At 41.5% G+C, this 17,221-nt stretch overlaps 1 protein-coding gene across 2 annotated transcripts in view; it reads right to left on the minus strand.

The window, feature by feature from the left end:
* The window catches only part of LOC139447556 (methionine--tRNA ligase, mitochondrial-like), a 32,345-nt gene extending 18,029 nt beyond the window's left edge, over positions 1–14,316 (minus strand). For both annotated transcript variants that reach the window (XM_071228960.1, XM_071228959.1), the window contains exons 1-4: positions 13,978–14,316; positions 10,997–11,112; positions 6,391–6,462; positions 4,856–4,942 (exon numbers count right to left, since the gene is read on the minus strand). In XM_071228960.1, coding sequence (XP_071085061.1) covers positions 4,856–4,942; positions 6,391–6,462; positions 10,997–11,112; positions 13,978–14,125 — 423 coding nt within the window. In that variant the 5' untranslated portion in view covers positions 14,126–14,316. The remainder of the gene's footprint in view (positions 1–4,855; positions 4,943–6,390; positions 6,463–10,996; positions 11,113–13,977) is intronic.
* Positions 14,317–17,221: the final 2,905 nt, after the last annotated feature.

The raw sequence follows: 17,221 nt of genomic DNA on the forward strand, positions 1-17,221 counted from the left end.
TGACCAGATCGGTTTATACCTGTATCTAAAAACATTTGGACAGGAGTATGGTCAAACGTTTCCCAACTGGACATTTTGTACCTATCTCTAGAGACCTACAGCAGGTAACTGGCTTGGGTCAGGCAATAGGGGTGTGGGTACCCAGGTAGTAAATTTTGACTTGTTCCACCCCTAAAGTGTAAATAATTGTAAAGGGTGCTCAGTATTACCGGTACACCGGTATATTGTGGTGCAAATCTTCAGCAATCCGTATTGCTATACGTTTGAGCCCTTCCCAAGGGATACTGAATGCATCAACTGCCATAGGCTGCTGATTTGGTAACGGGGAGACATACATCATAAGTTGGTGGTTTTGGCACGTAGCAGACAGGTCGATGTTTGGTTGCCCGAACCTCTGAATCAGTACCTGAAATGCTTCTGTGTGAAGTTTCAACTTGGTGGGAGCCATCCTGTCTGGGCGTGATAATGCATCGGTCAGTATGTTCTGACATCCGGGGACGTGCTGAACTATGAATTGTAGTTCCAGACGATCTACCAGATGGAAGAACCTGAATGTCTGTTGAAGAAGGGATTGGGAGGGTGTTGTTCCCTTATTGCGCAGGCACCACACCACATAGCTGTTGTCTGTGGATATTGCGAGTTGGGCGGACTGTAGCTGATTCTGCCATTGAGAGATGGCCAGAATTAACACTTCCAACACCAAATTGTTTCTGTGCCAATTTCGATGAGCGCCTGACCATAGCCCTGAGGCTGTCTGGCCTTGCAGGTGAGCACCCCACCCCTGAAGGGAGGCGTCTACAAACAGGTGTAGTTTTGGGGATAAACCATATATAGAGATTCATCCTAAGACATTCGACTCTACCGTCCACCAATTGAGGTAAGGCCTTAGAGTGATGGCCTTGAGTGGATCCTGAATAAGAATGGTTGAATTGGGTGCAGTTGTAACCAGTCTCTGCTGGTTAAGTCCTGTGCTGAAGAGAGTAACCGTAGCAACACTTGCCATTGGTGGAGCATACATGGTAAGTGTAATTCAGGAGGCGAAGAATCTTGTGCCATCTGTCCCTCGGTACTGATAAGAGATCCTGGTCTGTCTGGAACAGGACTCCTATGAACTGGAGCCGATAAGATGGAGTAAACTCCGACTTCACCTCGTTGATTATCCATCCCAGTTGATATAGTAGCTATCTGGTAAATTCCCGATGGCATACTAACATCGGTATGTGTTGATGACACAGGAGACAGTCATCTATATACGACTCGAACCAAAGGTTCTTCAGGTGTAGAAACGCAGTTATTGGCTTCATTATTCATGTTAATACTAAATAGCCACGGGGCCACTGAAATGCCAAATGGGAGCATTGGTAGTGAACTCCATTGAACTTGAACCCGATGAAATTGCGGTTGGAGGGATGGATAGGTATATGCAGGTAGGCATCCTGCAAGTCTAGACTGATCAAGCAATCTAACGCATTGATGCTGGTTCTGCGCAGTCTCAAATAAGGTGGATGCTTCAGATAACGTTCGTTGAACACGGAGAGATTGTGGATCATTCTCATCTGGTCTGAGTCCTTCTTGTTTACCAGGAAGATGCGAGAATAAAACCCCGGCGTTAACTTTGGGGTGTGTACAATATCTACAGCTCTTTTCGCCAACGTTATGTCTATGTTGAATTTTAATAGAAAAGTATTTTAAAAGCAGATGTTGCTTCCTTGAATATTTCCAAGGTGGAGGAGCTATGGTCAACGATGGGGTTACCTCTACATCTAACGTAGTATGTTGAGTATCTAATCGTCCTTGAGAAAGGTCCAGTTATTCCAAAACAGATTCAGTCTCCTGCCTACAGGGTAATCGACAATTGGGACGACTGGGGGCGGGAGTTCCGAGACGTGACTGTCCCCTCTTATCACCTCCCCTGCCTTGGTATTTACCACGATCGGACTGATAAGAACCTTGAGGTTTCTCTCTGCCATCCCCTTTTCCATGAAAGGAATCCTGGTCTTGGCCTTCCTTGAGAGAAGCGCGTCTAGGCTTATAATTGCCTGATCCCAGCCCGCTGGGAAAGACTGTGAGAGACGTGCTCTAGAGCCTTGAGCGTGGTCTCATCCCTAGCGTACTTTGAAACTTTGGCATGTGTGTCTACCATCTGTTTATTGAACAGAGAAGTAGATGACCAAGGTTGACGTAGCAGTCTGTGCTTGAACTCAGAGTCCCGGTTGGAAAGCGCTAAATACCCAAGTCTGCGTGTGACGGTAATCTCTGCCAGAGTGGCCCTCAGAGGGTTCCACATGTGGTCAATCTGACGCTGTTGGAAAGCCACCATAGTTTGGAAATGATCTAATCAGTTAGGGTTATCCTCTGATAGATCCTGATCCACCACTCGAGTTGACGACGCTAGTGCTGAGAAAGGTTTCAGTACATGCCTGTCTTCCATTTCTTTGAACGTGTGGCAGGGCGTGGAGTCGTCCCACAGATGACATCCTTCCCTTGTCAGCTTGCTGACGTGGTTAACCTCTTTGGTCATGTGGACAAGGCGTCCGACCTAAGATCAGAAGGTCCGTGGTTCGAATCCCATCACAGGACTCGGAAATTTTATGAACTACAAACGCAAATCTGGAATCTTGTACCTTAAGGGTGGTTGGCCTTGACGAGCCTGTCATCCTTTGTATGTCCTCATTCAAACTATGATCTTGGTCTGGTACCGCAAATGCATGGATAGGAAAATCATCATTCCAAAATGGCTCAAATGACGAAGCAAGTGTACAATGTCTGTCCACCAGAATCAATTTAGGATGTGACCATGTGGTGTCCCTCTGGTCCACCCGTTACCAGGGGAGGGTGCCACTGACTTGAGATGGCGCGTTACAGGTACTTGCGCTAAGCCGAGATGCGTATTCCATTCCACAGAGGAATTGCCATCCTCACCATTTGATAAGTCCGACTAGTCAGGGCAATGTCGACGCACTCACCTAGACGGGGATCGGCTTCTGCTCCAGTACGTAGCCCCTCCTCTATCAGAAGACTTTGATGATCGCCTGGTGATAAGGAGTCATGTGCCGATGTCCACATACTCGCTGGCGTACTAGCGCTGCCCAGCGATGTATGCACTGTACCAGAACACGCATTAGGCGTTTGGTATATAAGGTAGGCGCTGGTGTAGGCGCTAACACTTGTGCCATAGTTGTAGCTGACGCAGGCGTCTCTTAGATAGGTGTAGGTGTAAGCCCAGGATACATGTGTGCCATAGACCTGCCAAATGGACTGCATAAAGATTTGCATCCAATTTGTGTTCTGGAACGATGCTGTCGCCTGAGTGTACATCTGCTGCGCTGGATAAGTCATTGGAACAGCGCTAAGCTGATCATGCATCGCCTGCGTAACAGGGTACACTGCAAGTCCTGGGGCTGATGTAATTGTAGAGGCTCTTGGGTGGTAGGCAGGCGCTGCACTCGGTGCAGGCCTTTGAATGAGTGAGTGAGTATGGTCTTACGCCACTTTTAGCAATAGTCCAGCAATATCATGGCGGGGGACACCAGAAATGGGCTTCACACATTGAACCCATGTCGAGAATCGAACCCGGATCTTTGACGTGATGAGAGAAAGCTTAAACCACATGGCTACCCGACAAGCCTGCAGGCCTTTGAGATGCAATGCTCATCAGTGATGACTGGATCATGGCTTGGGCCTGTGCTACGACCATCAAGGCATCTTGAAACTCACGCACAGGCATCGCAGGGATAGTAGTACTGTATGTCTGAGGCGCCTGAAAATGTGGAGAAGGTATGATACTCACAATATCCTCAGGTACTGTTCATATCGGTGGAGGATGAACATCTGCAATCACAATGACGGAAGCCGTATTACCCACTGAAGATAACGGCTGCGTAGTTATGACAGAAGAATGTCTGTCGCTAACCTCTAGCGATTGTGACATCTTCCTCGCCACTCGACAGGACTGCTGCAGAATACGTTTGTGAATGACCGGTCTATAATTTGCAAAACTTGCTGGAGAGAGAGGTGCGCAAAAGTTACATTTAAAGTTTGGTGAGCAAATCTGCATGCATGCCAAATGTGGATGAGGATCCTTGGTAGATTTTTTTCCACAACGCACATGCATAATAGGGAACTGTTGATGAGACGGAGTTGGAAGATTGCCATAGAATTAAACAATATTCTATCGGCAGATATTTTTACGAGTTGAAAGTGTATGCAAATATTGATACACGCAAACTCTATGTAACAACAAAGCTTCTAGTATTTAAAAAATACATGAACATGTTATACATACGTAGCTGAGAGTTGTAAACAATTTGGCTACCCTTGCAGGTAAACAATTGTAACACAAATTCAAAATGGCGAGAAACAAGCACATGGCAGGAAAAAAGACAAATCTTTTTTACGCCTACCACAATAACCCACATAAAAATACACAACTTAGTGAAAATAATATGAAGAGAATACATCACTCATCGCAGGTAAAATTTAGAATAATAGCCAAAACTGAAGGTCTAAAATTATCCAATTTGAAGAGCCACAGGCAGTGATGTGAGGAAGGTGACTTATTATCAAGGTCACATGACAGCGGCGATGGTCCGTATGAAATCAAGGGAGTGGAATTTGAAACAATTTTATTTCTTCACCCAAGACCATCGCTGTGCACTGTCCTATGTTGTCGTAAGGTAAGCAGTGAATGCATTAAGCTGAATTTTTTTTACTGGAATACAGTATTTGACTACCGTTGGACTTTTTTTGCTTTTTTCAAAATGGAAATAGAAACAAAACATGCTGCAAACTTTATGATGAAAGGGAGAACCAAGAGCATTATTTTTTTTATCCTAATAGTGAGTTTTTCTCTTACCCAGAACCTCTGCACTGCCCTCCGGTGTCTATCTTGGGTAGTTCTGATGAAGTCGTCGTATTGGATGTTGGCTGATTGAAACAAAACCTGCAATGGTCAGGTGAGCTAAGTGTCGTGCAGCGGCATCAAACCAACATGGTCATCCTTTAAACAACATCTAGGATCTCAGGATTGGATATGTAGCTAGGTATATAGATATTGCATAAACAGTTAACATGAGTAATAATAGACAGGAGTGAGCGAGTGAGTTGGGTTTAATGCTGCTTTTAACAGTATTCCAGTTATATTCCAGCTTAATGTGGGAGGAAAGCCAGAAGTAATGCAGGTCTCAGACATTTACCACTTCGGTGAAACCCACAAGCATGGGTAAGGTGCTGACAAACCTAGAAGCATAATCTGGGCGAACCGGGATTCAAACCCACAATCACAGATTTCTGGCGTGTCCCAGGGAGGCAACTCTGCACAGTGAATATGGGCGCCTTAGACAACTGGGCCACCTGCCCCCCCTAATAGACAGGAGGATTGGAATCACTGTACAATATTACCAATCAACAACTTGTTGTGAAATATAGTCAAGAACATCAACAAATCTGGTAATCAAACTTATCAATGCTGAAAACCTTTGTTGGTTTAAATCCTAATTGGCCGTCAACCAAGTCACTGAGATTGACCTTATGACATTAGGTTACTGGGAAGCAATTCTAGCCCAGAATCCCCCTGGGTGTGTATCTGTGTGGATGCTTGTACTAGTCCAGACTAATGCTGGTTTTATAATGCTAGCCCACTGAGATACCATGCCACAGTTTAACATAGACACCCCACTCAGACACAGCTTGTTTGTTTGTTGTTTAACACTGTACTAAGCAGTATTCCAGATATGTGACGGCGGTCTGTAAATAATCGAGTCTTGACCATACAATCCAGTGATTGACATCATGAGCATCGACCCACGCAATTGTGATCGATGACATGCATCAACCAAGTCAGTGAGTCTGACACCCTATTCCGTTAGTCGCCTCTTACGACAAGCATAGTTGCCTATTGAATGAGCAAATCAGTCCTTACTTAATGCCTTTAATGCCTTACTGAGTGCCAGGCAGAGTAACAACAAGTACCAACTTTTAACGTCTTTGGGTAGGACTTGGACGGGGGTCGTAAAAAAACCGACCTTCAGCTCTCTGGGCAGACGCTCTATCAAGGACTGTAAGGAGTTGGAACTCTGAAAGTTGTTGGTATTTAGATTGTTTTGTTTCTTGTATAATGCTGAACTCAGCTATATTCAGACCATATGACTGCGGCTTGATAATAATTAAGTGCTTGACAGTGCTTGACAGTGCTTGACATTATGAGCCATGGTCTGTGCCGTCAGGCACAATGACACTCCACAAGCCATGTGACAGAGCCTGACCACCAGATCCATGAAGTCACCTCATGGATGAAAAGCATAGGCTGCTGGGACCCAATTCAAACTCGGAATCTCCACAGCAGCTGGAAATTATTACAACATCCATAACTATCCTAATCATCAACTCTACCTTAAACTGCTGGGACACTTCATCACAGTAGTCTGGTGGTGAGCGCTCACTTCGGGATGCTGCTTGCTGAATCTGAAAATATAGTACAACATAGTACATCTTCATCGTCGTCATCATCATCATCATCATCATCATCATCATCATCATCATCACAACAACAGCAACAACAATAATAATAACAATTTCTATGTAAATAATAACAATACAAATAATATAAAATATAAATAACAAGAACCACACCAACAACCAAAATCATATAAATTGATAAACTGCCAGTCACATGACAATAACAGAGATGATGAATTGTTGCTTTGTGAGGTGAGGTGAGGTGAGGTGAGGTGAGGTAAGGTGAGGTGAGGTGACAAGTGTTCTTGTTTACCGGTAATTACAATATTTTTCATTGGTAAAATTAGGCTTGGACCGGTAATTCATGTGACTGTCAGTCCCTGTAGACCGGCAAAAAAAGAACCTTATATATATATATATTTTGTTGTTCAAACATCAGCGTTAAGACCCGTTTTATTAAAACATACATCTTGATTATTGATCAGATCGTCATGACTGAGTGCCGCCATTTTGTTTGAAGCAAATGCAAGTGATAAGAGAGGTGGAATCTGATTGGTCAGTAAAAGGGACATGCAAGGGACATAACTCATAATAGCCACTGGTGGCGCTATGATTGAGCCATGGAAAATCCAGCCTAGTTTGGCAAGGGTGGAAACTGGACTTTAATAGTCAGTTACATCCCTTGTGTCGGAAAGATGGTCAAATTGGACAGGCTAAGTGTGGTAAGCTAGGATCTTCACGGGTCGTGCTACATGTCGTCAACCAGGATCTTCACGTGTTGTGCTACATGTCTTCAGCCAGGATCTTCACAGGTCGTGCTACATGTGGTCAGCCAAAATCTTCACAGGTCGTGCTACATGTCGTCACTCTGGGAACCAATGTTTATGCCTTCACCAAGAATTATAATCGAGAGTCGTCGGGACTCGTGACTAGATAAGCAGGTAAATCTGTGTGGTTGGATGGAGTGATAGTGTGAGAAGGCCAGGACAACAGCAGGGACACACACAAGTAAAAGGCTTCATAAATTTTACAGTGTTTGGAATGAAGAAAGGTTTCTGCAAGAGTGACCCCATCCCATCCATCTTCCCCTCCATCAATTCCAATGACATTCACACCTGAATGAACACTAACGAAGCCATGAAACAAAGGAAGGCAAGGATAAATACCATAAACATATTAATATTTTAAGACATGCTTTTTCCTTCATGTGAGGCGAGGTGGAATGTGGTTTATCATCATTGAAGGGAAAGTTCACACGAAACTGAACCTATTTTTCTTGTACACTTTCAACATGAAAAGTATTTACCTAGTAGTTTCATAGCCAAAACAAATATAAAGTAACTAATTTATTTTATTCATTAAATTGATTCATATTATTCAAGAGTTCTATTTCCATGATAAACACACCATGGCTTATGACCCTTGCAATATGACATCACCTGTTTCACCGAGAGTTCTATTTCCATAATAAACACACCATGGCTTATGCCCCTTGCAATATGACGTCATTGGTGCCAATTGATAAAGGAATGACGTCATAAGACTTTATTTGAACTGTTTCACTGAGAGTTCTATTTCCATAATAAACACACCATGGCTTATGCCCCTTGCAATATGACGTCATTGGTGCCAATTGATAAAAGAATGACATCATAAGACTCGTCTCACTTGGTGTCAGGACAGATGTTTGATTCTAGCTTCTCAGATGCGCAGCCTACTGTTTTGTTCAGTGCTGCGTTGTCCAAAATCAGTGTGTGTGTCCGAACTAATGCCAGTTGAAAGTGATAGCCCGATGAGATACCATACCATGTAACAGTGTATCATGGATACCCCACTCAAACACAGTATACTGACTTCGAGCCAAACAGTCCTTGTTTTAGCCCCTTAATGCCATGCCCAAGGCAGGGTAACAACAAGTACCATTTTTTATGTCTTTCAAAATGACCACAAGGCTACACACAGCCCTACTGACCAGGGCCCACTTGCACAAAGCAATCTTAGCTTAAGATGATTGTAACTCAGATACTTTAACATAGGCTTACAATAGTCTTAGCACTAAGATGATTGTAACTCCCATACTTTAACATAGGCTTACAACAGTCTTCGCGCTAAGATGATTGTAACTCCCATACTTTAACATAGGCTTACAATAGTCTTAGCGCTTAGATGATTGTAACTCCCATACTTTAACATAGGCCTTCAACAGTCTTAGCGCTAAGACCGCTTTGTGCAATTTGTCCTGTAATTTAAACAATCTTAATGCAAAGGCACATCAGTCATTTTGGAAGTGATGCGTCAAACTCCAGGGTTGAGAGGTCAAGGCGAGTTCAGTTCAGGAAGGACTTGTCATATTTGTCCGGTAAACCCTTAAAGTCTGTTGCCTAGTCCCTGGAGGTGTTGAAACCCGTAAACCCTTAAGTTCTTGTCTGTGTTGTCAACCTAGCAAACACACAACGTTTTCACAACGTGATTATAACGTTACTGTTTAATGTTTGCATATTTACATGGGGAAAACGTTGTACATTGCACATCACACAACGTTCTGTAAGTACGTTTCAATTTGCTTCTTGATAGTCATATAACAATAGAATCGCTTCAAAAAATCAACTTTGTTTCGTTATAATACCAAGGCAGCAATGCATTACTTTCCTATATATTCAGCATTTGGATATTTTCTCTTATTACTAAAATTTCCAAAATAATTGCATCTGTCTACAACAACGTTGGTATTACGTTACATTGTAACGTTATTCCACAACGTAATAACAACATTGCAAGTTTACATTGTGAAAACATGCGTCAGACATCACAAAACGATTTTGTAAATAATGTTCAGAAAACCACTTGCAGATATACCATCTCTTAATATTATGTTTTTTAAACATATAGATCTATTTATGAAGTAATCTATATTCTAAATGCCTAATGACGATGGGATGATACTGGATGTTGTGCATTCAAATGCCACCCGTGCAGACGACTGTGCACCGTCTGGGCATGTACTCATGCATCAGGTCTTGGGCTGCAACGAATAACCTATAAGGCGAATACGATTCGTATCACGAATATAGAGTAATGAATACGAATATTAATTCACGAATACAATAACAAGTCAGCAGTTGATGTATTATTTGTCATATTCAGCATGTTCAGTGAGGCAACAACAACATAAATTATTTGATATTAATTATCTATATTATACATTTACAGGTACATTGTCCAGGTACTTAGTCTTAGTATCTGCTCAAATGCTACAATAACCAGCTACCAAATTCCTGTCAAATTAAATATTATAAGAGTGTTGTCTTTAAAGAAAGGTATGCATATGATATGTTTTATGGACATTTTAGGTACAGGGAATGTAAATGCACATGATTGCATATTCATAAATATTTGATTCTAGTGGCAACGAATAACAAATTCAATTCATGAATGGATACGGTTCGATTCACCGAATATGCGAGTGAATCGTAACAGCCTTAATCTGGTCCCTCATCAGAGTGGCAGTTTGCGATCGGTTTTTTTAATCCTATCGTTCTGACTAATTAGTCCTGGGCTGGAGTTGTTGCCCTTGGGTGTTTCTTGGTATTAGGCCCACGATCTGCTGATGACAGATTGAGAAACATGCAGCGTTTTGCCTACCTGCAAATGCTTATGACACACACTTAAAGGTTCAGCAAGCTGCAAAAGTCACATGATCAATGCCATTGCTTCATAAATGATTAAATGTGTCTGATAAAGTGTCTTTGAGCGTTTGGTTCCAAGAAAACAATATGCGTCTGCTCACAGCAGAATCGGAGTGACAATGGTAAATGTGGCGTAGCAACCCTTGACAAAGGTCACATGCTTCATGACTGTCACAAGGTTGTGTTTGGGATCTTGATGTCTTCGGAAACGTTCTTGCCGAGTCAAACACTTACTTTCATGTCCAGACATTGGTGTATTTTCCTGTAGTTTCACCTCAAAACAAAACATGTCCTACTTTTTTCACTTAGCATAGCATAGCATAGCATAGTTTGTTTGTTTGTTGTTAAAGCCGCACTCAACAATATTCCACATATATGCAGGGTTAGAAATTGGCACTAGTCCTATAGTCCTTGCCAAACTGCCCAATGGTAAAGGTATCACAAGGACTAGTAGAAAATTGCCCTTTTTAAGAGTTTCGCTATATGTTATCATTATAAGGACTAGTGGAAAAAACCTCTTAGTTTCTAATGCTGTATATGGCCGCAGTCTGTAAACAAGTCTAAACCAGACAATCCAGTGATCGACACCATGAGCATCGATCTACACAATTGGGATACAATGACACGCATCAACCAAGTCAGAGAGCCTGACCATGCGATCCTGTTGGTCGCCTCTTACGACAAGCATAGTCGCCTTTAATGGCAAGAATGGGTTGCTGAAGACCTATTCTACCCCGGATCGTCACAGGTAGCATGGTGTATATGATAGATAAGACATGATAAGATAAGACAAGTATGTTGTTGATGAGTGGATACTGATAATGTCACGGTGAACCCAAAGAGGCTTGCTTTACCTTGAGGCCATGTTCATCTGTACCCGTGGAGAGTAGGACATTTCGACCACTCAGTCTGTTCCATCTGGCATGAGCATCTGCCAGAAGAACTGTATACAGGTGGCCGATGTGGGGGCCTGAAACACGGTGCATCACACATACACAGATAGAAAGAAGTCACATCCTAATTTACTCAAATTACGTTGTTTGTTGTTTGTTTGTTGTTTAACATAGGGATGAGAATGGATATTTTCCTTTTCAGCTGAAACATCTGTGCAATGGAGCGTGGTGCATAATTTCGGGGTGTTTAGGGGACACAAGGAGATTTTAACAAATTTGGTCACTAAAATTCGCAGAAATATGAGGATCTGTGGAAGATTCCCATCCCTGTTACCACTGTACTCAGCAATTTCCAGTCATATGCGGTGGTATGTAAAAAATAGAGTCTAGACCAGACCATCCAGTGATTGACATCATCAGCATCGATCTACGCAATTGGGGCACGATGACATACATCAACCAAGTCAGCGAGCCTGACCACCCGATCCTGTTAGTTGCCTCTTACGACAAGCATAGTCTCCTTTTACGGCATGGGTTGCTGAAGACCTATTCTCTTCCCGATCTTCACTGGTGCTCAAACCATGTAGAAATGCTGTATTTTTCAAGCTGGCGACAGGACACTCATAGAGACTTTTAGTGTGTAAGAAGACAACTTTTACAAAATTGGATAAAAACTTGATGATTCCGGGTTAGAATTAGTCAATCCCCAGCAAACTATGCTGGTTGTAAGAGGGGACAAAATCGATCAGGCGGTCGACATTGTGAATTGGTTGGTTGCTAGTCATCGTACCCTGATGCACGGATTGTTGCCCACATTAGCAATTACTGGATTGTCTGGTCCAGACTCGATTATTTACAGGCTGCGGTCACATAGCTGGAATATTGCTGAGTGCGGTGTTAAACAACAAACAAACAAATCAAAAGGAAAAGAATGTTATTTAAAATGGTGTTCAACTAGCATGTAGGCATGTTCAAATTTTCATTACTTTTCCCATGTTGTCTAGTTTTAGTGAGCGAAAGTACAATCATAAATGACTTCATATGACAAACATTCACAAAAATTGTGGTATTTTTAAAGAAAGTAATTGCTAAAAGCGCTATTTTCATGTTTAAGGCACTGGGAAGATATTTTAACTGCAATCATGATTTTATTTGCCCGATCAGCACTTTCTAAAACAAGGATTTTCAAACATTGTAAACTTGGTGTATACATCCCTATCCTCAATGATTTGTTAGGTTCGTTGTTGGCACAGCTACTACATACTGTGTGAATTTTAAACCATCTTTTTTTCATTTATGACATGCAATTCTTCCGGGTAACCATGGTAAGGGATCGGGAGTATTGCACTTTTGTTTGCATGTTTTCGGATTCAATAAGCACGGCTTGGAGGATCGGACTCTCATTAACGGCTTGAAGCTAAGCTAGTAGGACTGGGACGGTAACTTGGGTATCCGGGTAGGGTGGGTACTGAGTAGGACCCGGGTACCCACAGGACTACCCTGACCTGTGGTAAGTTACGTGATATATATTGTTTAATGACAAAAATTATGCACCCATTCCTTCTGACCTTTTCATATAGTTGAATAAAGATATTACTTAAGTAAACATCAGTGTATGCGTGACCAGATTGTTTAATACATGTGTCTAAATATGATTTGCCAGGGCCATGGTAAAAAAAATCACAATCGGACATTTTGTACCTATCTCTTGAGGCCTACAGTGGGTACCCGGGTAGGGTCGGGTAATAGGGGGTCAGGTACAGTCGTGCCTCGTTTATACGGACACTTGCGTCATTTCACAATTCGTCCGTATAAACGAATTTCCGTATAACTGAATCCAGCTTCTTACTGGAAGAGTTACTTCCCTTCAGTTATGCAACTCATGACAGATGACAGAGCAAACAGATACATCAACTCAATCTTTATTCAAGTCATACACGTTTCAAAAAATCTGTCATGGAAGTTTGAACTTTACCACATTTTGAGGTTTGAATTTTAAACAATAATTCCACTTCTGTTTGTCTTCTAAAACGTCACCAATTGTTGATTTTCCTATGGTATGTCCAAATTCAGTGACATAATGCTTACTGGTGGTTTCTAAACTTGCTGACGTGTGTTTTTCCTTAAACAGACAAATGTTCCTTTTTTCGCGTGCTGTAACTGCGTGTCGCTTACGTTTCGCTGGTTGACAGGCCATACTCAGTTTGAAGTCACAACTTTGACCACAGACGCCTTTTTATCGAATGGGATTACATGTACAATAAACAAGCTTGTCTCAAAAGTAACTCAGTGCCACTTGGTTAATTGACTTCTCACGAATCAAAGGATTACCACCAGCGGAAGGATTACCACCAGCGGAAGTGTATTGCCTGGGTATGTGAGACAATTTTGTGTGCATTTCAGTGTTTTGTGTATGAAAATGACCATCCGGTTCCGAAAACTGAATTTCCGTATATGGGTAAATTTATATAGTAATTATTTCGTTTTGAATGAAAATTGTCCGGGAACCGAGGTACCCGGGTAGTAAATTTGGACTCGTCCCAGCCCTATAAGCTAGGCTAATAAGTAATCTAACTATGGAGCATCCTCAAATTACATTGAATTAAAGAGACAGCTAACCAAAATCCTACCTAACAACTAACCCTAAGGATCATAAAGGGTGACTGATAGTTTCGGCCTGTGATAGAAGACCTCTTTTGATTTTTAACTAAATGTTCACTATGATATAGAGATCTGGAGACGGTACCAGCCATTCAAGGACATTGACAACATTGTTTTCGGTGTACCCTTTGCTGAACATTTTGTAAATTGACAATTTCTTATGTCCACTAACTGTAACTTGCGCCCGATAAAAAGGTTTTGTACTTTAACTCAATTTATGCTTCAAGCATTATTCAATTGATCGATTATTATATTTAATAAGATTACTGAAAGATAATTACCTGCATTTACATAAAAGATAGGTGTCGTCACGAAGCAGGGAGTAGTATGTTTATAGCTGACGAGCTTCCGAAAACATGGCAAACACAGCCTTGTCAGCGACTTCCCCGGTCGACGCCGGACCAGTATGTTCACTAAAGTCGTACTCATGATCAGCTGTTCACGGGAGCATGGCCCTTATTATCGATGAAATTAAGAATGACAGTCTATAGGCCAGTCAACAACATGTACATATCCTTGATGCAATCGATATCGTAGAACACATTCAGTGCATCAAAATAAATTATAAACGAGTAAATTGAAGGCAGTGCTTCAAACACATGACCCCTCTCTGTTTTCATGCATCGCCATGGGCGCGGCCATTTTGGGAAGATAACTCTAAAAGATTCGCTCGGTTAACGATTACTGTCAGCGTACGGATCGGACCCTACAGATCCACATGATCCACTCTCCTCAAAATGTGAACTATAAAATATATTTAATACGACTTTTTCGTAATAATATTGTACATTGAATACCAATATAGCCAACTGCGTCATATATATTAAACAGTAAAGCAATCAATATAAATGCAAAACATATTGCAAAGAGGAAAGAATTACAAGGTAGACTGTTTTATGGATAACAACTTCTTTATACTGTAAAAAGCTTAAAGAAGTTGTTATCCACTATAAAGCTTTTTACAGTTTTACAGAAGTTGTTATCCATAAAATTGTGTCGACCTTGTCATCCGTCAACTTCTAAATAATGAATATCAAACAAGGCATGAATTATACATATAATTATATGCTGATGCTCGTGAAACAGGGATTTTTTAGTGGTATACGACTTATACAAGATTTTAGCGTGATTACGATAAACAATCATGGTTTAACTAAGGCTCAGCAGTTTTTATGAACATTTTACGTTGATCTTTTACGACACAATGTGACGTTTTAGTGCAGGCTAAAACATCATCTTATGCAGCAAAACGTCACCGATTTTATCTTACGAAAACGGCTACTGAATGTCAAGCGAAAACGGCACCTTATGTTTATTTTAGGTTTATTGCGATTCACGTTGAGGTATTTATGCTTTTTTCAGGAGTAACATTAATTCTACTTTTATGACCATTCTTGCACATAACACTATAAATATCATTATCATATGACACCGTATTCGATGTAATAAGCGCTCAGGGCGTTCTCAAAATTAGAAATGGGAGACTCTTATTAGAATATTTATTTTGGTGGAACAAACAGAGTTGAAAGATAAATTTCGTGGTTAATACTGACGGCCTAAACTGTTTATATACGACAGATATGTTTTCCAGAATTTAATTGCCCATAATTAAGGGTACAAATAACACACGAGTGCGTTTTATACACGAATAAATAAGTCTTGTGTACATTGATCAATCAGAAGGGGTGTCTCATTTCGATTGTTCACTTGCCAATATATTAGCAAATATCACCGTCGGCGCTTATTAGAGCGGGGCGCTTATTACGTCGAATACGGTAATTCTCTTTTCTACCTAGGGCCTTTATGAATTCCTTCATCCCTAATTCTACAAAATTATGGAATACTCTATCTATTAAATCAACTGGCTCATATTCACAATTTAGAAATGTATCATCATACAATTACAATTACAAAAAATTTGCACAAACTTTAATTTGCAACCTGATTCTGTCAAATTACCCACCGCCGCCTCAGACCCGGATGTAATGACCTAATCGGATTAAATTCGACAGATTTATAACTGATAGCCTGAGTTATCCCTTTGGTCACTACTATAAAGACCCGAAACACTACTTCTTTGTTTGTTTCAATTATGATCAAATTAGAAGCAATTTATTATATTACATAAAGGAATATGATATTAATACTGTACTCTGCGGATGTGAAGGCCTATCATCTGAATTAATCAAGACATTCTTTTATCTGTCCATACTTAAACACACATTCTGGTATATTTTAGCTTAACTAATACTCTAAACACTCACATATATACAATACACGTATCTTGTGCATATTATGTAAAAACTAACATAACGTATGATCCAATCATTCTATCAAAATCGGTGACCACCAAGGGATTATCTTGCGTAATTATAATGTACACGTCGATTTGTACAATGGCAGAGGTAGTAAAATAAACGTTGGCTTGTTTACCGATCACAATTTTCAGTCAAAATATAAAAATATGTTCATTTTTTAAATATATTTTTGTCACTCTATTTCCACCATATTTCAACACATCGTCCAGCATTCGTCACATAATACGGCATGTTATTTTTTGCTGAGGTGCCGTTTTAGCTATAAGTTTTTTAAGTTGCTGTGCGCTAAACAGTATACACCCCATCAGGACTATCATTGAGTGAGTGAGTTGGGTTTAACGCAGCTTTGGGCATCATTCCAGTTCTATCACGGCGAGTTAGCTTCATGTGGGAGGAAAGGCCGAAGTGATACAGGTCTCAGACGTTTACCACTTCGGTCAAACCAACAAGCAAGGGTATGGTGCTGACAAGCCTAGTAACATAGTCTGGACGAGACAGGATTCGAACCCACAAACACAGGTTTCTGGCGTGCCAAAAGGACGCAACTCTGCACAGCGAATCGGACGGCCTTAGACGACTGGGCCTCCCGTGCCCCCTCAGGACCCTTAGATTCGAATGCCCCACTTTAAGTTTCAGTGGAAGTGGGAAGCGTATGAAATAGGTGAGACCCAAGAGCGATACCAACATGAGTGAGTGAGTAAGTGTGTTGGGTTTAACGCCGCTTTTAACAGTATTCCAGTCATATCACGGCGTGTCAGCTTAATGTGGGAGGAAAGCCCGAAGTGATGCAGGTCTCAGACGTTTACCACGTCGGTGAAACCCACGAGCACGGGTATGGTGCTGACAAACCTAGAAACATAATCGGGGCGAACCGGAATTCGAACCCACAATCATAGGTTTCTGGCGTGCCCAAGGGACGCAACTGTGCACAGCGAATCGAGGCGCCTTAGACGACTGGGCCACCCGTGCCCCCGATACCAACATGAAATAGAGAATACACACTAGACTACGAAAAATAATATTGTGTAGCCAGTTCACGCCATGCAGTCCTCGGTCTAAACAATCTCATTAAAATCAGACCTCAGTTCTCGCTACCGCTAAACAAAGATCTGAGGACATCCCAATAGGGGTCATGTCAGAACGACCTTTCATCCGACCAATCAGAGCATCGCTTACCAGATTGTGAAAGTGACAGTCGGGATGTGAT

Source organism: Haliotis cracherodii, unplaced genomic scaffold, assembly GCF_022045235.1.
Source record: "Haliotis cracherodii isolate W230 unplaced genomic scaffold, xgHalCrac1.p SCAF_7, whole genome shotgun sequence".
Taxonomy (NCBI): Eukaryota; Metazoa; Mollusca; class Gastropoda; order Lepetellida; family Haliotidae; genus Haliotis; species Haliotis cracherodii.